Source organism: Microtus oregoni, unplaced genomic scaffold, assembly GCF_018167655.1.
Source record: "Microtus oregoni isolate MIOR12 unplaced genomic scaffold, Mior012 000033F_ref0000390, whole genome shotgun sequence".
NCBI classification, from domain to species: domain Eukaryota; kingdom Metazoa; phylum Chordata; class Mammalia; order Rodentia; family Cricetidae; genus Microtus; species Microtus oregoni.
The window spans coordinates 16,402,745-16,425,585 of NW_024543092.1; the positions used below are offsets into that span (position 1 = coordinate 16,402,745).

At 47.3% G+C, this 22,841-nt stretch overlaps 1 protein-coding gene across 2 annotated transcripts in view; it reads left to right on the forward strand.

Moving 5' to 3' along the window:
- The window catches only part of Zdhhc14 (zinc finger DHHC-type palmitoyltransferase 14), a 250,131-nt gene that overhangs the window by 221,961 nt on the left and 5,329 nt on the right, over window positions 1-22,841 (forward strand). For both annotated transcript variants that reach the window (XM_041680035.1, XM_041680036.1), the window contains exons 7-8: window positions 683-792; window positions 9,282-9,384. In XM_041680035.1, coding sequence (XP_041535969.1) covers window positions 683-792; window positions 9,282-9,384 — 213 coding nt within the window. The remainder of the gene's footprint in view (window positions 1-682; window positions 793-9,281; window positions 9,385-22,841) is intronic.

Genomic DNA, 22,841 nt, shown 5'->3' on the forward strand with positions numbered 1-22,841 from the left:
AAGAACCTTTGCTCTGCAATCACGAGGGCCTGAATCTGATACCCCAGTACCCACACAGCCACACACGCCTGTAAACCCAGCACTGGGGCAGGGGTGGGGAAACACAGAGACAAGCAGTACCTGTGAGCTCACAGGCCAGCCCGCCTAGCTGAAGCCATAGGCTTCAGGTTCAGTAAGAGCCTCTGTCGAAGGCAACAGCATCACTGGAGAGCATCAGAGAAACACAGCAGGCGTCTCATCTTGGCTTACGCATGTAATAGTACATATGCCACACACACCTATAACACACAACACACAATAAACAAATAAATAAGACAGGGAGCAAGATATGAATATGAAAGCCAGAGTCTCCACCAGTTTCTATTAGAACTTGTAGTAGCGCAGTATAATCTTAAAGGAACGTTTTTGCCCCAGAGATTGCTACTTTCTCCCTAACCTAAGCTACTGTCTGAGGATATTTCTAAGTTTTCTATAAATGCTTGTTTTCCACAGAAAAAAAAAGTGCCTCTGTTTCTCCCAGTAAAGACTGTTTGTGATGCTAGTGGTGCCACCAGCGTAGGGCATGTGCTGGGCAGATGTTCTCCCACTGAGCTATAGCCCTTGTTTGCATCTCTCAAAGGCATCCCTGGGTCCAGTTGGCCAAATCCTAGACATTGTGTTACTGATGCTCCTTCTCTTTCAGATCAAAGGCTCTTGGTCCAATAAAAGAGGGAAAGAAAACTACAACCCCTACAGCTATGGGAACATCTTCACAAACTGCTGTGTCGCCCTGTGCGGGCCCATCTCCCCCAGGTAAGAGTCAGAGAGCAGTGCACTCAGTACAGGTCTGGGGAAAGCTGCCTGGCCCCACCTGCTGGAGCTGGCCATACCCACCGATGACCCCAGTTCCACTGTCTTTGGTGTGCCGCTTAGACACACCCAGTGACACAGAAGCCTGGCTTCGTTTGGTCATACTTCGCTTCTTTTTGGTCGTGAACTGATTTGTGTCCTATTGGGAAGACATTTTATATTTCAGACTAGGAACCAGAAGCATGTGACCTTGCTCATTACTGGCTGCCACTGAGCTTCTGGGATGACCTGGGACCAGTGATTAGCACAATTAAGGAGCCAGAGCTGTGTGTAAGAAGCAACTAGAAGCTCTATAGGGATAAATGCTAGAAACCATATAGGGATAAGGGCTAAAACTGAGGGGCAGGCAGGGTGCTCACCTAGTCCCAAGGGAGAGCTTGAGAAAAAGAATAGACGGTGTTGTCAGGGTGACTGTGTGTGTGTGTGTGTGTGTGTGTGTGTGTGTGTGTGTGCACGCGCGCACATTTCCTTCCTATGTGCTTTGTATGTATCAGCTTTGAAACACGCATTCCATGCCTATGAGGTGGATACCATTGTCTTCTGTTTTATCATAAGTAAACTGAGGCACAGAATCTAAACAACATTGCCCAAGACTGCACAGCCGGCAAATGCTGGCCAATCAGACCATCTGACCTTTGAACCAGTGTGTGCCGTCGCGGGTCAGAATTGTACAAGTTCAAAATACAGCCAGCATTTGGTTGTTTGTGAGTGACACAAGAGTAGAATACTTCTTAAGAAGCCAAACTTTCATCTACTGAAGCACAGTTAATAAAAACTCAGAACGAGAAATTGGGGTTCAGCCTGCAGGTCAGAAAAGAAAAACAACCAGCCACTGATTCTTACCTCTACCTCAGACCGAAATGGCAATCCTGCTTCCAGGAATCTCAGAATGAGACTGTGTGAGAGCTGTCTCCTCCCGTTTTATATTCCTCTCTAGGGCTGGAATTAAAGGCGTGCACCACCCGGTTTCTACGCTAAACCAGTGTGGCTGCTGAGATGAAAGGTGTGTGTTAGCACTGCCTGGTCTGTACGGCTGACCAGTGGGGCTGTTTCACTCTCTGATCTTCATGCAAGTTTTCTTTGTTAAAACAAATGAAATGCCACTACAATCTACAAACATCCATGGCAGGTATCTGACTGAGCTTCTAATTGACTCATGCTTCCTCTGCCTGGTCTCAAAAGTGGATAGCCCCCAAGGCGTTTCCCTTTGTACGAGTAGATCTCACAGGCTTGAGCTTCTGAGACGTACTCTCCTTGCCACGGCCAGTCTCAGCAAACCCTCACTAGAGAGGGAGTGTAACTGGGGGGAGGGGGGGCAGCCCTGACGTGTGACCAAGGCCATTCAACCAACCACAGAGTCAGACAGCTGTGTTCACAGCATGGTGGGTGAGGGGGAGCACTGGATGACTAGAAATGGGTCCTTTCCCAGCTCTGGCCCAGAACATTAGGAGTGCAGTAAGTCTCTCTCCTCCTGAATTAGGGGGCTCTGGGGAACCCCATCTACTCTTTTTTGTTTTGTTTTTCAAGATAGTGTTTCTTTGTGTAACAGGCCTGGTTGTCCTGGAACTCGCTTTGTAGTCCAGGCTGTCCTCAAACTCAGATATCCACGTGTATCTGCCTCCCCAGTGCTGGGATTAAAGATATGCGCCGCCGCCGCCCAGTCCCCCATTTACTCTTCGGAGACTTCTCTTAAGGAGCAAACAGACAAAGCAGGAAAAGCCCAGGATTACCTGGAGATGAGGATCGGGCCTTTCTCATAGGCACCAGCCCCTCAGGAAGAGCTTCAGATCCCCCTGGACTGCCTTCTCGGGATCCTTTGGTCAGGAAATGTAGGGCCCGGGTCTACCCTTGTTCCTGGGGTGCATCTTGAGGACAGTTTCTGGTCAGCTAACTAAAGCATCCTGTTTGTTCCTGTGCTCCCTCTGTCCCGCCTGGTGATTAGCTGTAGGGCATTGACTCCATCTTTGGCATGGTAATTTCCCACCTGCCTGGGCGGAAATCCTTGTGCAGCAGCTAGGTATATAAGGATTTCCCCAACGTTGAATAAACGGCATTCGGCTGATCTCCTTTCGAATGACCCAGGTCTCTTTGTGTGTTCTTTCAATCTCCAGGCCCTTGCCTGACTCGCGTACGGTACAGTGGTGCGCGCGAACTGTACCGAGGGGGTAACACAGAATCGGGTGTTACAAGGAAAAACCTTGGTGAGCCATGAATTACTCACCACCTTAGATTGTCTTTCTGCAAGTGTGGTGTTGAGTCCTAGGGTAGGCCATAGAGAGGGCTTGGAGGAAGGTAAGAGCAAAGACCCAAACTCTGGTTCCCTTAGCCAGAATCCATGCTAGAGTCCAGAAAAGGCACTGAAACTCCCTGCATCCCATCCACATCTCTTCCTAATCCTGGTCCTGGATTTGCATGCCGCTCTGTGCATATATTCATAGATCCAAACTTGTAATGACCGAAATGACCTCCCTGACAAATGGATTGACTTGGTGTTTGTACTGGATGGTTTTATGTCAGCTTGACACAAGCTAGAGTCATTAGAGAGGAAGGGACCTCTAATTCCTCCACAAGGTCTGGCTGTAGGCAAACCTGCAGGACATTTTCTTAATTGGTGATTGGTGTGGGAGGGTCCAGACCATTTTGTGTGGTGTCAACCCTGGCCTGGGTTCTCTAAGAAAGCAGGCTGAGTAAGCCATGGGGAGCAAGGCAATAAGCAGCACCCCTCCATGGTCTCTGCAGCAGCTCCTACCTCTGGGTTCCTGCCCTGCTTGAGATCCTATCCTGTCTTCTTTTGACGATGAACAGTGATGTGGAAGTGTTAACCAAACCCTTCCCTCTACAAGCTTCTTTGGTCATTGTGTTGATTATAGCAATAGCAGCCCTAAGACAACTGGGTACTGGGGGTCTATTGCTGTGGTCTAACCTGGCCATGTTGTTTGGGGGAAGATTGTGAAAGGGCTTTGGAATTTTATGCAAGAAAAGCCATTGAGCTCAACGCTTGATGAGTTCTTCTGTAGGAGCCTGGAAGATAAGAATGCTGAGGGTAATGCAGACAATAGAGGCCGGGCTTCTGAAGTTTCGGAAGGAAGGTTAAAGACTCTTTCAGGGCCATGTGTTATTTTGAATTAAGGTCCTGTGGTTCTGGGTAGCTGGGGCTGAGGAGTCAGCTGTGATGAGCAAGATCGAAGGGCTGGGACACTTGATGCTGGTCAGCCGGAGAGGAGAAGTTAGTAGTGATTAAGAAGAGAACAGCGTAACTGAGGTGAAATCTTCTTGGAAGTGTTTCAATGCACAAAAGCTGTGCTCCAGAGATGGTCAAGGTTGCACCTTGCATGGCAGCCAAACTTGGAATCTCAGAGTCACCCAGGCCATACTGATTTTGAAGGCATAAAAGGAGTCATGGAGAGCAGATGAGGCTTGGCACCGTGAGAGGCCAGGAGAGGTCATTGGTTAAAGTGCAGCCTCAGGAGCAGTAGAAGGCCCAGGATTGAAAGGGTCTTGCAGAGAAGCTGAAGCTTGGCACCATGAGGAGAACCTATGGTGGGCTGTCGGTGAAAGTGCAGCCCAGTTGCAGCAGAGAACCCAGCATTTTGAAGATGCCGGTACCACAGGAGGACCAAGAACAGCAGCAGTGGTGGAGTGGAACCAGCTGGACCCTGGAAGACAAACTGAGTATGCTGCAGGGGACAGAGCTGCGAAGTGGCCCGAGCCCCTTGGAGGAGCCCAGAAGGACCACGAGTGAATCCCAGACTCTAGACATTGAATTATTTATACTGGTGGAGTTTGGTTTTGCTCTGTTCACATTGTGACTTGCCCTGGGTCTTCCCTTTTGAAGTGAGAAGGTATTTAATTTTTGATTTTTACAGAAGCCCACAGCTGAAAGATTTTGAACTTTCACAAGAGATTTTAAATTTTTAAGGAGATTAGATATTTTAGAGACTGAAATTTTAATGTGTTTGAATTTGTAAGGAATGGGGAACATTTTAAAGTTATATCTTATATCGTGATATTAATATTAATGTGCCATCTTGGGGAGTTTGTGTCGGATGAGTATGTAGACCTGGTCAGCCTTACAGACCAGACAGTGGTAACACACACCTTTAATCCCAGTAACCACACTAGTTGCCATAGAAACTGGGCGGTGCATGCCTTTAATCCCAGTGGTGCACGCCTTTAATCCCAGCCCTAAAGAGGACTATAAAATGTTTGGAGACAGCTCTCAGGCACAGTCTCAGTCTGAGATTCCTGGAGACAGAATTGCCATTTTGGACTGAGGTAGAGGTAAGAGCCAGTGGCTGGCTGCTTTGCTTTTCTGACCTTCAGTTGTACCCCAATTTCTCTTTCTGGGTTTTCACTAATAGTGCTCCACCTGGTTAGAGGTTAGCTTCAATTTCTGAGGTTGGTATACTGAGCTGTGTTTCATTTTACTTGTGGGGACCAAGGATGCTAGGCTGGAGTGACCTCTACCCTTTTACACCCCACTCCATTGAATCAACTTGACAGAGTCTGAGGAATCCATAGGGAAAGGCTGGGTGTTAATGGGCACCCCAGGGTTGGCCCCAGGCCAATGAAGGTGATAATGTTCATCTCTGCCCTTCCCTCCTGCCTTTTCTGGCCTTTTCTTCCCTCAGCTCTGTGTCCTCACATAGCAGGGCCTTTTCTTCCCTCAGCTCTGTGTCCTCACATAGCAGGGCCTTTTCTTCCCTCAGCTCTGTGTCCTCACATAGCAGGGCCTTTTCTGTCAGGCCAGCCAGGTCAGCAGTGCCATCACCTCGGACGTAGTTTGAGTTGCCTTTCTCAAGAAGTGGGGTAGTCTGTGATGAAGGGGTAGTCTGTGATGAAGGGGTAGTCTATCTGTGATGAAGGGGTAGTCTATGATGAAGGGGTAGTCTATCTGTGATGAAGGGGTAGTCCATCTGTGATGAAGGGGTAGTCTATCTGTGATGAAGGGGTAGTCTATCTGTGATGAAGGGGTAGTCTATCTGTGATGAAGGGGTAGTCTGTGATGAAGGGGTAGTCTGTGATGAAGGGGTAGTCTATGATGAAGGGGTAGTCTATCTGTGATGAAGGGGTAGTCTATCTGTGATGAAGGGGTAGTCTGTGGTGAAGGGGTAGTCTATCTGTGATGAAGGGTAGCCTGTAATGAAGGTGTAGTCTGTGATGAAGGGGTAGTCTATGATGAAGGGGTAGTCTGTGGTGAAGGGGTAGTCTATCTGTGATGAAGGGTAGTCTGTGATGAAGGTGTAATCTGTGATGAAGGGGTAGTCTATGATGAAGGGGTAGTCTAGTTAGTCAAGAGAAATCAAAACTGATCATGTGCAGGAGGGGGCTAGGGAAAAGTGCGAGACAGAAAAAATGGGTAGGGTGCCTTAGAGTTTCTATTGCTGTGAAGAGATGCCATGATCATGGCAACTCTTATAAAGGAAAACATTAACAGAGTGGCTTAGAGTCTCAGACATTTAGTCCATTATCATCATGGTGTGACATAGCAGAGTGTAAGCAGACATGGTGCTGGAGCTGAGAGTTCTACATCTTGATTGGCAGGCAACAGGATGCAAACTAAGATACTAGGCATAGCTTGAGCATATATGAGGCCTCAAAGCCACCTCCACAGTGACATATTCCTCCAACAAGCCATACCTACCCCAACAAAGCCACACCTCCTAATTGTGCCACTCCCTATGAGCTTAAGGATGCAATTACATTCAAGCTACCACATACGATATGAGGGTCCTGTCTTAATGGATTTCTATTGCTGTGACACCATAGCCAAAAACAGCTCAAAGAGGAAAGGGTTTATTTTATCTTACAGCTTATAGTCACCCAGGGTTCATCTAACAACCTCCCATTGTAACTTCCCTGATATAGGCAGAGCTATTCTCCAAGTGGTCAGGTATACCTGTTACTACAGACCTAACCTATTGTCATGAACCCTGTTCAGGACTTGGAGCTCCCTTCAGGGATTCTCTGAAGCTAAGTTGTCTGGTACTGTCTGTATAGTACTTCCTGGGGTGCTGTAACTAAGTGTCATGAGAGGAGGGGCTGGAAATAACATGTTGTCAGAGGTTTCTGTCCTGCCCGGTTCCCACAGTCATTAAGTCCCAAAGAAATCACACAGAGGTCTACATTAGTTATAAAACTGATTGGCCCATTAGCTCAGGCTTCTTATTAACTCTTATAACTTATATTAGCCCATTATTCTTGTCTATGCTAGCCACATGGCTCTGTACCTTATTCAGCGAAGTAGTCACATCTTACTTCTTCTGTGGCAGGGTCAGGATTGCAGAGAAATGGGCTTCCTCCTTCCCAGAATTCTCCTGTTCTCATTGACCCACCTCTACTTCCTGTCTGGTTGTCCCACCTATACCTCCTGCCTAGCTACTGGTCAATCAGTCCCACACGGACACGTAGTTCTCACAGTCTGAGATCAGAAGTCTAAAATAAAGGCATCACCAGTTGAACCGTGCGTCTTCTACGTAGGAAGTGTTTATCCTTGCTCTGCCCAGCCTCTGCTGGTGACCAGCCATCCTCGGTCTTAGCTTCTACGTTCTAGTCTGTGCGTCCATGTTTTGTGGCCTCCTTCCTGTGTCTGTTTCTCCACATGGCACTGCCATCTGTCTTCTCTCCTTAAGGACACCAGTCTTAGTGGGCTGAGACCCTTTTTAGTTAGGAATTCATTTCTCATGGTTACCTTTGCAAGGTAACCATAGGTTACAAATAGGGTCATTCACAGGTGCGGGGATTGGCACAATTCATTCCCCAGTGCTCCTCTTCAAGCCAATGTCAGTGGACAGAGGAGTGGGAGAGAATGTGGCTTTGGTGGGGATGGTTTGAAAATAAATACAGAGAGCGCAAAGCAGAGGGCATGCAGGTGTGGTTTGCTCTGGTCTCCCACAGTACGGTATGGGCTCTCAGAAGATATTTCTGAATTGGTGTGCTAAAATGATGTGGCCTTGAAACTAGAGAAGAAAGTTGAGAACAATTGTGGCAGTGGGAGGTAACAAAGAGGAAGCTGTTGGGGCCTGTAGCAGGTGACAAACATTTAGAGTGACAATAGGAGCAACCAATGCCACAGACCTCTTAAAAGTAGAAATGACAGGGAAGGATACAATTCAGTGTTAGAGCATGTGTCTAGCATACACAGGTTCAAATCTCAGTACCCTAAAGGAAAAAGTGACAGAATTTGGTAACTGATTTAATGTGGAGGATGCTTATGGAAAATTCCAAGATGCCTAGGTGGGTTCATCACAGAGCCTGTTTGAATCTCTTTTCCTGTTTCAGGAATAACATACCCTGATAAAAACAATTTAATGGCAGAAGGTCTTATTTTGGCTCACAGGTCAAGGGTACTTCAGGACAGGGAAGTCAAGACCAGAGGAGCTTGATATAGCTGGTCACATTGTATCCACAGGAAACAGAACAACAATGCTTATGCATACCTCACTTTCTCCTTTGTAGCTGTAGCTGAATATTTTTCAGCTGGTCCCCCTGGACTGGGTTCTTTCCTATTCATGGGTCCCTGCAGGTGCTTATGGAATAGCACTCTAAGGTCACAATTGTTTGGCCAATGGCTCAGGCATATTACTGACTAGCTCTCACAACTAAATTATCCCATTTCTATTCATCTGCATCTTGCCATCAGGCTATGGCTTACCAGTGATGCTCTGGCATGTTACTCCTTCAGCGGCTACATAGCATCTCCATGACTCTGCCTTTCCTTTCTCTGAATCTTTGTTTGGATTTCCTGCCTAGCTGGCCATTGGCTGAAGTAGCTTCATTCATCAACCAATAAAAGCAGTGCATATTTGCAGCATCCAGAGGGACGTCCCACGTCAGTGTAAAGTCCAGGACCCCAAGCTAGGGAATGGTACCTCCCACGGTGTGAGGATTGTTCACAATCAAGATAATCTCCCAGACATGCCCATATATAGTGGTATACTATTTGTGATTTAATAAATAAAAGTTGCCTGAAGATAAGGGGGCAAAGCAGTCACACTAGTCAACCATACAGGCCAGGCGGTGGTGGTGCACACCTTTAATCCCAGCAGCCACTCTAGTTTGCCATAGAGGCCAGGCGGTGGTGGTGCACACCTTTAGTCCCAGCACTAGAGAAGCATATAAGATGTGAGAAAACGGGTCTTAGGCTTAGTCTGAGGATTCATGGAGACAGGATATTGCCTTTTGGTCTGATCTCTCTGGTGGTTGGCTGCTTTGCTTTTCTGATCTTCAGCTTTAACCCCTATATCTGTCTCTGGGTTTTTATTATTTGTGCTATACCCATGGGCTCATCTCCCAGGTGATTCTAGATCTCATCAAATTGACACTTGAAATTATCCACTGTAGAGGGACCCCAAGCCTAGCCATTTAAATAACATTATTATTATCTTTGAGCTTTTCCTCAGCCTCTCCTTCCTGTGTTTGTTCTTCTGCAGCCTCATCGACAGAAGAGGGTACATCCAGCCCGATACACCGCAGCCAGCAGCACCATCCAACGGGATCACCATGTATGGGGCCACGCAATCACAGAGTGACATGGTAGGAACTGCCTGCATCAGGGCCACTGTTCCCTGCAAAGCCCTCTCTTCTGCTGGCATGCCCTCTAACCTAATAACACATGCCTGAAAAGCAAATGTTAGTAGGAGGGGCATTTGGAACATCCATATGACTGGCATGCTAGCATGGGAGAAGTAAATGACCAAGTCGGACAGTATTCAGGGGGGGACCGTGCCAGCCAGTGTGACTAGCTCGTTACTTAACACACACACACACACACACACACACACACACACACACACACACACACACTATCTGTGCTCCAGTAGTATATGGCACATTGAAGGAAGCCCTTGCCACACAATCAGAGATCATGTAAAGGACAGCATCTGCCTTTCCCCCAGGGCTGGACCTGCTTTGTAGTCTTCATTTCCTGTGCTGTCCATCCCCACGGTGTGATGTTACTATACTAATGTACCCTGCTTCTCTAAGGAGGCAGACCAATGTGTCTCCGTAATTCCACCCTGAATCTTAGCCCGGCTTGCAGCTGCTTTGTACAATTTCAGACCCAGGGCTCCGTTATTTACAGTGTAAACCAAACTCCCTGCACGCCTCTCCTGAGCATGCATGCGCCATGCCCAAATCACCGTAAGGCAGGAGGTGGGGAGAGAGCAGGAAATGCCTTACTGTGGACATCTGCAGCCACTGCACATTGACTGTGACCCTCGGAGCCTGAGCTTCCTGAGGTATTTGGAAGCCAGTGGCCTCTCCATTTGCCTAAAGAAGCTTCCAGCTTCCGCAGAACTTGAAGTTGAACCTCCCACCCACCCTGCTGCTTGTCATTTGTGCAGCTGAGTCTCCTACACGGAGTTTCCGTGTCATACAGAGGAGCTGGCTGGGGATAGACTTGGGGAAACCTCGCTGCTGAGCAGAGAGAGCTGCAAGGCGAATGTTGGTGGCAGGCTGTCTCCAAGCCCTGGAGCTAGGAAATCATCCCATTCCCTGGTCACCTAGGGCTCAAGCCTGCTGCAGTAGAATTGCTCGAGTTCATTGTTTGCTGCCGGTGGCGCCTTGGTTGAGCTGTGTTGCCTCACCAGCTAATAGTCTCCTCTGAAAGCAATGTGGACACAACGCAGTCTCTGGCACTCTTCCCCATGGACACCCACGCATGCCCACACAAGGAACCCTGCAGGCCTCTTACCATATTTCTCAGGGAGTCAAGAACGGAGAGAGTAGGATATGTGCTCACAAAAGGGAGGATATTGAATTTATTAGGCAGCAGATGTCCAAGATACTTAACGACCTCATTTAATCCTAAACCAACAGTGGAAAATTATCACTCAATTTTTTTTTAGCTGTAATAGGAGTATAGCAGAATTTCCACCAGTGTCTAGTGATTGCTTCTCTGACTGGCACACATACTATATGCATGCAAACTCCCACCCATTCATCCAGCACCTTCCCAAGGTTCTTGCTGTGTGCTGGGTGCTAGACTCCTGGGATAGAAGGCTTATAGTGCTTAGCCCCCCATATTCAAGGTCCTGGGAGTCAGCACAACACCGAAGCAAGTCCATTAAGGCAGTGTTAGCAACCTTCACCAGATGGCAGTGTTCTTATGGAGACTGGTGGCCTTGCATTAGTCTCTGTGAGATCCCCTAGCAATGACCCCCTTAGATTCAGAAGCTAAACAAGGGCATCGTGCAGGTGCTATCAGCCACTCTGGACTCTGTAATAGAACATGGATTAGTTGCTTTTACATGGCGTTGATCAAAATACCTGTGAGAACAACGTAAGGGAAGAAATACTTCTTTGGGCTCACGATGCAGCTGATGGTTCGGCTGACAGTTGCTTGGCCCCTTGTGCTCGGGCAAGACGTGATGGTGGCAGGAGCATGCGCAGAGTGTGATCTTCACTTCAGGGAGAACAGAAAGCAGAGTGGGGGAGGGGAGAGAGCGAGAACGGATAGGAAGAGGGAGGATGCCCTTTTTGGACAAACACCCAAGTGACCTAAAGGATCCAGAACCTCTCACCACTGGCCATGCCTCATGAGCCTGTGAGAGACGTTTCACAATCAACCCATAATAATACAGAACTGTGTGGTCATTCCGTGGTCCTGGACACTTGGGCCTGCCATAGGAGTGGTGCAGAGGCTTCTCTTCCACAAGGAGTTACTGTAGAGTCAGCAGGCTTCAAAAGTCCAGGTGCTAACCGTTACACGGTGGAACTGAAGCCAGCCTGTGGATACCTTGAAGAGGGACAGAGAGGTGGAAGGAGGGAGAACTGGCCGCAGAGATCAAATAGCCACCACTTACCCCATAAGTGAGTCTGACAAGTTCCATAGCCTTTCCTGGACTCCATTCTTAAAGTGAGAACATTGATGGTGCCATCTGGTAGGACTTCTGTGAAGATAAAGTAGGAGAATGGATAGCATTTAAATCTTGCCTGACACAGGGTGGGTACAATGTAAGCCTTCGCTCTTATTATTCCCTCCCTGGCGTTCATGGGTAGCAAGATCGGGAGCTGTTGTAGTCGGACAGGAGAGTCCATGGCTGACGAGTGTAAGAGCTACCAGTTATTCGGAGCTCGTGCTGCCTCTCTGGTCCTCAGCATTGCTCCTTTGCAAGATAGGAGCCAGGACTTCCTGTGTCTAAAGTCCCTTCCGGCTCTGGCCAATTATGGGTCCAATCTTTGAGCATCACAGTCCCAATACATAGGGTAGCCCCACCTAGAAGAGGATGGGACATGGCTCTCAGTTCTTCCTCCTCCAACCCATCACGCCCCACAATTCCCAAACTGAGTGCAGTCCAGTCTACCTGCCACCTCCGCCCCTCCCCCAGAGATTTTCACTGTGTGTTCCTCTTCTCATTTGTCTTGTGTTTCTTATGTATTTCCGGGGATACACAATTATCTTCTTAGGCTGCTTGATTCGCTTTGCTGGTATTTGGCTGAGGCACGAGAGACGTGGTCTGTGGATTCTTTCTCCTGTAAAACTCTCTCAGTGTTGGTGTCAGAATGATAACTGCCCTTCTAGAATGACTTCAGAAATGTGTCCTCTAGTCTTTCGCTGAATAAGCTGTGAAAATGGATGCTGTCTTATCTTTGCCGATGCGGAAGAACTCCCCAGCGAGGCCTCTAGCTTTGAGTGTTCCTCCCTCTGTGCTTAGGAGTCTGTTCCGATTTCTGTTTCTTGGCCGATGTCAGCTATGGGTGTCCCTGTGGAGATGTGTGCATCTCAGCCATTGCTGTCAATCCCTACCTGTCTTACATCAGTACTGCTCTATTCTGAAAACTTCTAGATGGCTGAAATGTTCAATATAAAGTTCCAGTAACTGGTCAATGTGGGAGGAAAGAGACATAGACTGAGACTTCAGTGCAATTATAAAAGCACACGGTGGAGGCCCGGCCAGATGGATCATTGGGTAAAATCGCTTTCCATCCAAGGATACAAGCTTGATGACCCTTGTTGGGCCCCCAGAACACACATAAAGCCACAAGGAGAAAACCACATCTGCCAAGTTTTCCTCTGACCTCCACACGTATGCTGTGTTCTGTACACACATACTCACACACAATAATAAAATAATAACCTTGAAATCATTTTAAAAGCTCATGGAATAATTCTCTGAGGGGTAAGTTGGGATAATTTTTGGAGGATAGTCCTTGTTTTAATCTCGGTGTTTATGTGAGGATGTGTGTTATATGTGTTCACACGTGTGAGAACAGGTGCATGTATGCCACAGCACATAGAGAAGTCAGAAGACAGCTTCAGTTCTTGGTCCCTGACTTCCGCCTTGCTTGAGGCAGTATATGCCAGGCCAGCTGGCCCATGATCTCCTGGTGACTCTCCTGCCTCCGACTGCCATCTTGCTCCTGCGTGTGGATACGCACCACCATGCCCAGCTTTATGTGGTCCTGAGGGTCCAAACTTAGGTCCTTGCACTTGGGTGGGAAGTGCTTTACCCATGGAGTTATTTTCCCAGCCCGAATTTTGGTATTTATTTTATTTAAAAAATACATGTAACTCTCCTAGCTGAGAGAGTGGTACCTCCAGCCAAAGGACTCAACCAGGGGTCACGGATCTTTTGCTGTTTGCTTTGCTCTTTCTTTGAGTAGCATCAGGGCCAAATGTACACACCTGGCAGTCCTCTGGAGGTGAGGCGTATGGTAAAGTTAGTGATGGTATTTAAGAGTGACGGCACAATTACTTCTTTGGGGCTATTAAAACATTCCTCTCGTGACTTCTAGACTGCCTATAACGGACATCCCAACTTCTCTCTCTCTCTCTCTCTCTCTCTCTCTCTCTCTCTCTCTCACACACACACACACACACACACACACACACACACACACACACAGCCAGCACAACAAGACCAGCAGGGTCTGACCAGCATTTCCCAACAGCTCCCAAGCCGTCTGGTGTCTTCTAATGCAGCCGGAGATAGCAGGCATCTCTCCTCTGTTCCTTGGAAACAGAAGCAGCTGGCCCAGCTGTTTGCCAAGAAATCTATCACTTTCCTCTTTATGGATTTATTTTACAGAGTTAGCACTCACAATCAATTTGAAAAATCTTGTATCCTAATCCTCAATATGAAACAAACATGCAAATCCATTAATAGTCAGAGTCATAAAGTGAACTTCAAGCCAGTTTGAAGCAAAGCCAAGTTGATTGGGTACAGACCCGCACTGCATCTAGTGATGCTCTCTGGGGATCTGCTCTCCTAATAACTTTTTAAGTGGTGTTATTTGTGAGGGCTGTCTTGTTCTGTCCTCGCTACAGCTTAGAAGACATCCCCAGGGGTGGGGGTTTGGATGAGAGCGTTCTCCATGGGAGCATTCATCTGAACACTTGGTCCCCAGTTAGTGGAACTGTTTGGAGAGGACTAGGAGGTGTGGCCTTGCTGGACTGTGTCACTGGGAGTGGGCTTAGAGGTTTCAAAAAGCTTCCACCATTCCCAGTGGTACCCTTTCCCCTCCCTTGCTCCAGCCACTGTGCCCACCTGCTGCCTCTGTCCTACTTGGGACAGTCCTCTTTAATACAAGAGGAAAACACCCAGTGTCCAGAGCTTGTGGCAGATAGGAGTTGTCATCCTACAGATACTGGAATGGGGAGAGCCGAGGACTCCTAGCACTGACAGACAGAAAACAAGTCAGTATCGTCCTTGCTTCAGGACTCCTTCCAGGGACGACACTAACTCAGCCCATTCTGTCTTGCCACCCTGCTGTCATTGTTCCATCCTGCAGTCTTCTTATCGGCCATCTGTCTTCTTTTTTTTTTTATTAAGGTGGTAAAAACCGTAATCAAAAGCATCTTAAGGAGAAAGGGTTTATTTGGCTTATGTATCCTGAGTTACCAGCCATCAAGGGAAACCCAAGAAGGAACTTTGGGCAGGAACTGAAGCAGAAACCAGGGAGGAATGCCGCTGCCTGGCTTGCTCAGCCTGCTTTCTTACACAACTCAGGACTACCTGCCCACAGGTGACCCCTCCCACAGTAGGCTGGGCCCTCCTACATCATCACTAATCAAGAAAATGCCCTGCCGGACGGTGGTGGCACACGCCTTTAATCCCAGCACTCGGGAGGCAGAGGCAGGCGAATCTCTGTGAGTTCGAGGCCAGCCTGGTCTACAAGAGCTAGTTCCAGGACAGGCACCAAAGCTACAGAGAAACCCTGTCTCAAAAAAACAAAAAAAAAAAGAAAGAAAGAAAGAAAATGCCCTACGGACTTGCCTACAGACCAACCTGAGGGAGGCACTTTCTCAATTGAAGTTCCCTCTTCCCATATGACCCTGGCTATGCCTAGTTGACAGAAGAGTAACCAGCACACCCTCCCAGTGCCCAGAACACACCTTCATGGCTTCCAGGGTCTTGTGCCATAAGTTCCAGGCCAATCGGACTAAGGCCAGTGGACACAGCTGTGTGACAAGACAGGCACTGAGCTTAGCGGTCACCCGCTCACCTCATTCCATCCATGCCCACTCACACATGTGTTAACCATTTCCATAGCATAGCAGCTATGACTTGCCATGGACTGCACCAAGCCTGGTGCGTGGATCACTCTTATGACCTCCACAATGACCCCAGGAGATTGGCACTAACATTGGATCCATTTTTCAGATAAAGAAATTGGGTGTGCAGAGCTTAGGGAAGTCTGCCTAAAGAAAACACAGTTTGACCTGAGTCCCTACTCTGAACTCCATGCTATGCTGTGCGCTGGTGAAGAAATGTGGGAAGTCGAAGTGTGTATGAGTTTCTCCCAGAGTCTTTCAGTCCCCACAGTCTGTCGTCCTCATGCTCCCTCCCCCGTGGAAGCCTACTATGGGGAGAGATTTATCATCATCATTCATATTCTAAGGAGAATAAAGTCAGATTTCAGGGATGTATGAATTTCAAGGATTTGATATTTGACTTAGATTTCAAAAGCATTTCAGACTAGGTATGGTGACTCAGGCCTCTAACTTCATCACTTGGCGGATTGAGGCAGGAGGATTAGAAGTTCAAGACCATCCTCAACTACATAGCAAGCTAGCTAGCTTGAGCTACATGAGATCATGTCTCAACTGGAAGGACCAGACGGACAGACCATGAATAAGAGAACTTGCTGGGCAGGCATGAGGACCTGAGCTCAGATCTTAACTATGTTAAGAGTCAGGCATGACACGCACACACGCCTGTCACCATGGCACAGTGTGGTGGAAACAGGATTGCCAAGGCTTGCTGGCCAGCAACCTACTTCCAGTTTCAATGGCAGACCCTGTCTCAAACGAGACAGGTGTGACAGAGCAGGACACCCAGCATCATCCCCTAGCTTCAGCACTGGCATGTCCACCCACACCCCAACACAGCACTTACACACACATGTGAACCTACACACCTACACCTACACAAAATTTCTCATTTTAATAATAGTAATAGAACAACAGTAATAATAAGTGTGTGTGTTTTAATGCCATTGGTTCAATACTTCAACCCCAGTGTCTACAATAGTCTCTAATAATTGTTATCAGTAACGGCGGCTAAGGGAGAGAGAAGGAACGAGGTTGAGACTAATTACTGTGTCAGTAATTACTGTGTGCCACTTGACTTGATCCTTTGCATTTATTTACATCTCATTTCATCTTCTCAAAGGTGAGGTGTTAATGAGACCAAGTGAGAGCATGCTAATTGTCCCATTGAGGAGACAAATTCCTCGATATTAAGTGTGTGGCGCAGCTAACCGGGGACTGCGCTGAGGTTTCATCCTTGGCAATCTGACCCCATAAAAAGCGCTCTTCTTAACCCTCTACCCCAGGGCTTCTACATGGAGGGGTTTTCATGATGTTGAGGTAGTCACACCCCACAAGTTTACCCTGCGGAACACGATTCATCTGTCACAGTCCCAAAGCCAGGCTGTGCCTGTGTGTGATCCGTCTACAGCCTCTTCTGATGTGAGGGTTAACGGACATCACCTGACTGCATCTGGGGTTTCCTAGGGAGCAAGTTTCAAGGTGTGTGGTTATGTAGGGATTGTTTAGCCTCTGGGCACACTTCTGAGGGTTGTGTTGGTTAAGTTCATTGAAGAAGACCCATGCTAAAGAGAGCAACACCATTCTCTGGGCTTGGTCCTAGACTGCATGGGAAGGCAGTTCTCTCTCTCTCTCTCTCTCTCTCTCTCTCTTTCTCTCTCTCTCTCTCTCCTTCCTGTTGGTGGGCACATTCTGTGACCCTGACTGTACTGCCTACCCTGGCATCAAGATCCATCCAACTGTAAGACCTAATAAAACCTTCCTTCAGTTGCCTTTATCAAGTAATTTGTCTTAACAGAAAACTAATAAACTCACATGCTGGCAGTTTCCACTCTGGCAAGTAGCAGTTGTAGTAATATGAGCAGCGGGGCTGTGTCCCCAGCACCCCGGCCGCCTGCTAGCTTATGCCCGAAATAACAACACACAAACTGTATTCTTTTAAACACTGCTTGGCCCATTTCTATCTAGCCTCTTCTAGGCTAATTCTCACATATTAATTTAGCCCATTTCTAATCTTCTGTGTAGCACAGCTAGCTGCGCTTACTGGGAAGATTCTAGCCTACGTCCATCCTGGGTCGGAGCTTCATCGCGTGTCCCTCTGAGAGCAGAGCTATCCCCATCTGCCCAGGAGACAGGAGCATGGCATCTCTACTCCAGAGGTAGAGCTGTCTAGTCTGAGCTCACTTCCTCTTCCTCCCAGCATTCTGTTCTGTTTACTCCTCCCACCTATGTTTTAACCTATGAGGGCCAGCCAAGCAGTTTCTTTATTTTTTTAACCAATGACCTTCCTCCATCAGGCAGTATTAGTAAGTGCAGTTAGCCATCCCTCTCTGCGTGCCCCCCAATCCAAACTATTTGCAACTCTTCAGGCTGGTGTAACAGAGCTTCCTGTATGGACTCAAACCAGGTGAACCACCAGGCTGGTACAAAGTGACCACTAGGATGCTGCTTGAGGTATGTCTTTAATAACTTTTTCTGCATTAGTCATCTTCTTTTTCTTCTAGGGCTTCTGATTATATACGTTAGAGCATTCAGTATAAGGCCAGAGGACAGGTTCCCATGACCCTGAGTATGGTTCTGCAAATTCTTTCAGTTTCTTTGCCTGGGTCACTTCTTCTGATCTTTCTTGATGTTCAGAACTTTTTCTTCTAGCATCTCCAGTCCACTGCCAAACTCCTCCGGGGAATTCAGTTATTATGATTTTATTTCCATAATTTCCCTTCGGTCCTGTCACAGTTTCCCATTTATTCGTGTGTTTGCTAATACTTTATTGAACAATGGACATTCCGGATGGCCTAGTGTCTACTTTAGACTTTATGAACTTCTTTTAAAGAATGAACATTCCCATTTTAGCCCATCGTTGAATTGCTGGTTAATCACCTTGAATTTTATGAGCTTGTGTAATGTTTGGTTAGTGCAGGACTGTGAACATCCATGGGGCTTCTCGGGCCCCTCCCACTTCTGTCTGCTGTAAAGAACTGGTCAGACTTTACTTTTCAGCTTTGCTAGCATGGTATTGTCTTACCTTAGAACACAGCTCTTTTGGTCTTCGTTGTTGTATTGTTTTGAGACACGGTTTCTCTATGTAACAGCCCCGACTATCCTGGAACTTGCTGTGTAGACCAGGCTGGCCTCAAGCTCACAGAGATCCACCTGCCTCTGCCTCCCAAGTGCTGAGATTAAAGGTGTGCGCCACCATGCCTGGGTACGACACAGTTCTTGTTCTTATCAAGGCTTCACCTTATTGGTGTCTTAGCTGAATGCCAGCTACAGTGATGGAGCGCATTGTTGAGACCAACCAGCCCTATCTGTCTTAACTGCAGCATACCTGTTCAGCTCTTGACTTTGTTGTACCTACTGACTTACAGGTCCTGATAGAGATCCCAGCCCTGTGCTAAGAGTTATGGCCGACTCCCTATATCCCCTCCCTGCCCAGCATCCTCCAATGTCCTAACCCTCAGATCCAGCCACTGGTATCCCCATACCTGATCTCTGTTTTTCTACCCAGCAGGGCTGCCATGCTAGGCCTTGGGGAATTTCTTTGGCCGTAGAACTTACCCTGTGAGTTACTCTTCCTCGGAATCTACCATTGCTCATCCTCTACTCTCACCACTTGCCACCATATGCATCTGTCTTTCTGGCCATTTTTGTAGAGAGAGTATATGCCTGTCACTCATCACTCCCTCCTGAGGGTAGAAGTCTTGTCTCTGAGTAGATGACCTGAGACAGCAGATGCTCCCACATGCCCAGATGCCTTCACTACCTACTCTCCCAGTGACATACGAGATGATCTCTGCATTGGCTGCTCTTCTACTGCTGTGATAAAATGCCATGACCAAAGACAACTTCTAGAAGGCAGAGTTTATTCGAGGTTACAGATACAGAGGAAGGGTCCATTATGGTGGGAGAGGCACAGCAGCAGGAAGCCAGAGCAGAGAGCCAAACAGAAGTGGAGAGAGGTCATAGACTCTCAAAGTCTGTGCCCAGTGACGTACTTCCTGCAAGAAAGCTCCACCCCCTAAAGGTTCCACAACCTTCCCAAACCTGACCACCAGCTAGGGACCAAGTGTTCTAGGGGACATTTTATGTCCAAATTGCCACATTCACTGTGACCAAAACCCATCTCCAGTGCCTGTAACCTTAAAGTATCCAAGGAAGGGAAGTGATGAAGAAAATGGAATCCTAAACTGGAGTTGCAGGAGTCTCCATGCAGAGCCTGAAAAGTCACAGATTGTGGGGGAGAAGCTCAAGCAACTTTAAGAGCTTATTGCTTGTTCACTCTTCCCCGAATCTGCACTTCAGGAGGACTCTGGAAGGTGCGCTGGTTTTCTGACTGTAGATGTGTGCCCTTAAGGCCCAGGCAGGGCTTTACAGCCTAGCAGAGGTCAGCCCTGTCCGCTTGAGTCCTCTGACAGAGTTGAAGCGAAAGCTACGAGGAATCTAAGCCATTGTATATGTGAATCTAGACTGCCTAGAAAGTTCTTAGCATTTCAAAAATTCAGACTTTCCTCGAAATACTGGGTTTATTTCAGACTAGAATAGAGTGTGTCCCAAGTTTTACCAAAAAGTCTATAGAAATTGAGAGTAAATGATCTTGCTGATGGTTTGCTTTTTTTAAGGTTTTCTCTTTGTTTTACATTTATTTATTTACGTAGTGTGTGGGTGCGCGCGCATGCATGTGTGTGTGTGCGCATGCGTGCGTGCGTGTGTGTGTGTGCGTGTGCGTGTGCGTGTGTGTGTGTGTGTGTGTGCATATCCATACATGCATCCAGTGCTGTGTTTGTGGAGGTCCAAGGACATCTATGGGAGTCAGCTCACTCCTTCTATCATGTGGGGTCTGAGCAGGAGCTCAGGTCTTCAGGCTTGGCAGCAGACACCTCTGCCCACTGAGCCAGCTCGCCAGCCCTCTGTCTTCACATTGAAGCACTAAATTCTCATCTAATGTGATTGGCATTAGATCACATGTAACGTAATCTAATGACATCGGAACATCTGAAACCATAAATAATTTCTTCACCATGTAAACGTGGATACTGCCTTTGGCCTGTGACTCAGAGCAAAAGTCCCAGCATTCCAGACACAGCACAGTCAATTTCTACTCTGTCCCCCTTCAGTATCTGGCCAATTTTTAATATAAAAAAGTCCAGTAATTTCATATGCTATAACCAGTGTTTGATTAATGCAGCCCTTTTTAAAGGATTATTCTGAAAATGAACATATTAGTTTCTTTCCATGTGCTCTTCATGCAGATGAACTGTCAGCATCATAAATCGGGGCACTTTTTCCTCTTAAAATTACATAACCTGTTAGATAAATTCAAATATACCTTAGATGCCGAGCCACCAAACTCAGAGAGACACGCAAGCAGTCATAGCGCCCTCTACTGCTGGAAGGCCAAAAGGCCTCAAATGAAAAGCTAGAAAAGCAGAGGGACAGGAAGTGGCTCAAGGAGAGCCTGCATTTGGTGCCTGGGGAGGGTGGGAGGGAGAGAGAGAGAAAGGGAGAGAAGAGGGGAGAGAGGAAAGGGAGGAGAATAGATGAGAAAAAACAAGAAGAAATGCAAGGGGAAGAATCTATCAAAGAAAAACATGGAGGGACAATAAGTAGAATATGTAGGGACAGAGAGTAAGAAAATTAAATACAAATATCAACAAAGGTGGGGGCTGCAGGATGACTTAACAGTTAAAGCCACCTGCAGCCAAGCCTAAGGACTTGAGCTTGAGTTTGAGCCCCAATACCCACAGGGTGAAAGGAGAGCATCGGATCAGCTCCTAAACATTATCCCTGCCCTCCCCTCACACACACACACACACACACACACCACAAAAAATAAATGAATAGATAAATGAAACTTTAAAGAAACTTTTTTAATCAACAAGAGGAAATAGAAATTAGAAGCAAAAGTTAAAAAAAAGAAAGTGAGGATATTTTTTATTGGGCATCTCCATAGAAACCCTGAAAACATTGGCTGCTTTCCAAACCTATAATATTCTCAAATTCATTCACAACCATGACAGTTCATCCAACCATCATCCTTAGAATTTGGACAGTATGATAGAGAAAAATTCTGACCTGAAAAAAAAATGTAGTGTGTGTGTGTGTGTGTGTGTGTGTGTGTGTGTGTGTGTGTGTGTATGTGCATGGGCGCGCGCACGCTATACAGTACAATTACATTCTTGCATAGTCTTCATTCATTTTATTCAGGTTCTCAAAGGAGATGTTCACGCAGACACTATTTATAGTATGGAAATTATAAGCTGCAGTGTGCAGAGCTTTCCTGTGATCACTGGTTAGAATCCGATGAGGCCCTTGTTCAGTCAATAAAACAGGGATATAGGCTGTACTCTGCTGGCAGGGTTGAGTCCTGTGTGCCCCCTGAATGAGCCAGATGGTTTCTAGAGACACGGGCAGCAGGATTTCAGCCCTGAGGCTCATTGCCCCAACCCTATGCTTACTGGAACCATACAAAGCCGGGGGGAGTTACACAGGCTAAGGAGATCTGTGAACACAGACTGCAATCAGGGAGTATTCACAACTATGCCTACCCATCCTTTTAGATATTTAAACAATGTGTGGGCACTGGAGAGATGGCTCGGTGGTTAAGAGCACTGGCTGCTCTTCCAGAGGTCCCACATTCAAGTCCCAGCACTCACATGGCAGCTCACAACTGACTGTGACCTCAAGACTGACATCCTCACACAGATACACATGCAGTCAAAACCCCAATGCACATAAAGGTGTTGTTTTTAATGTGTGTAGAAGTCAGGGTTAAAGTAGACACCTGGAGAGATGGCAGAGTGACTTTCTGCAGATGTGCACACTTGTCCATGCCCATGTGTGTGCAGATGTGTGTGGGATACGGCGGGAATGGGGTGTGGACTCCAGAGGTCAGCCTCAGGTGGTGTTCTGCCAGCGCTGCCACCTTGTTTCACTGGACTGGAAGTCATCAAGTAGTCTGGGCTGCAGTCAGTCCTGAGAATCCACCGTCTCTGTCTTCCTAGCATTGGGATTGCAGGTATATGCTGCCATGCCTGGCTCCTTCCTCCCTTTCTTTCGTCCTTTCGGGTCCTAGTGTTCGCACAGCAAACATTTTATCAGCTGAGGCTCTCCACAGACTAGATGCCACCAGGTGTCGCTATTAAGCATTTCAACAGAGTTCCAGCCAGTGCAGTGGCTTTTTTTTTTTTTTTTTTTTTTTTTTTTGGCAAGCCGAGTCTACCTGGTTAAAAAAAAAAAAAAAGTGAATCCCAGGAGAGGTCACGGTATGGGGCTGCACCGCTCCAGAGAGCTTCGGTGACAAAAAGAAAACATATATGCAGAGAATGTGACCTCAGAAGGAAGCAATGCCAACACGGGGCCAGCCTCGCCTTCCTTGGCTTCATGGTGCCCTACCTCCAGGCCACAGCTGTTGTTTAAGCCAGCGAAGTGATGTTTGTATCTTCACATCCTCACCTCCTTGTTTCTTTGAGGTTCCATTGGCTGGGATGAAACAAAACTC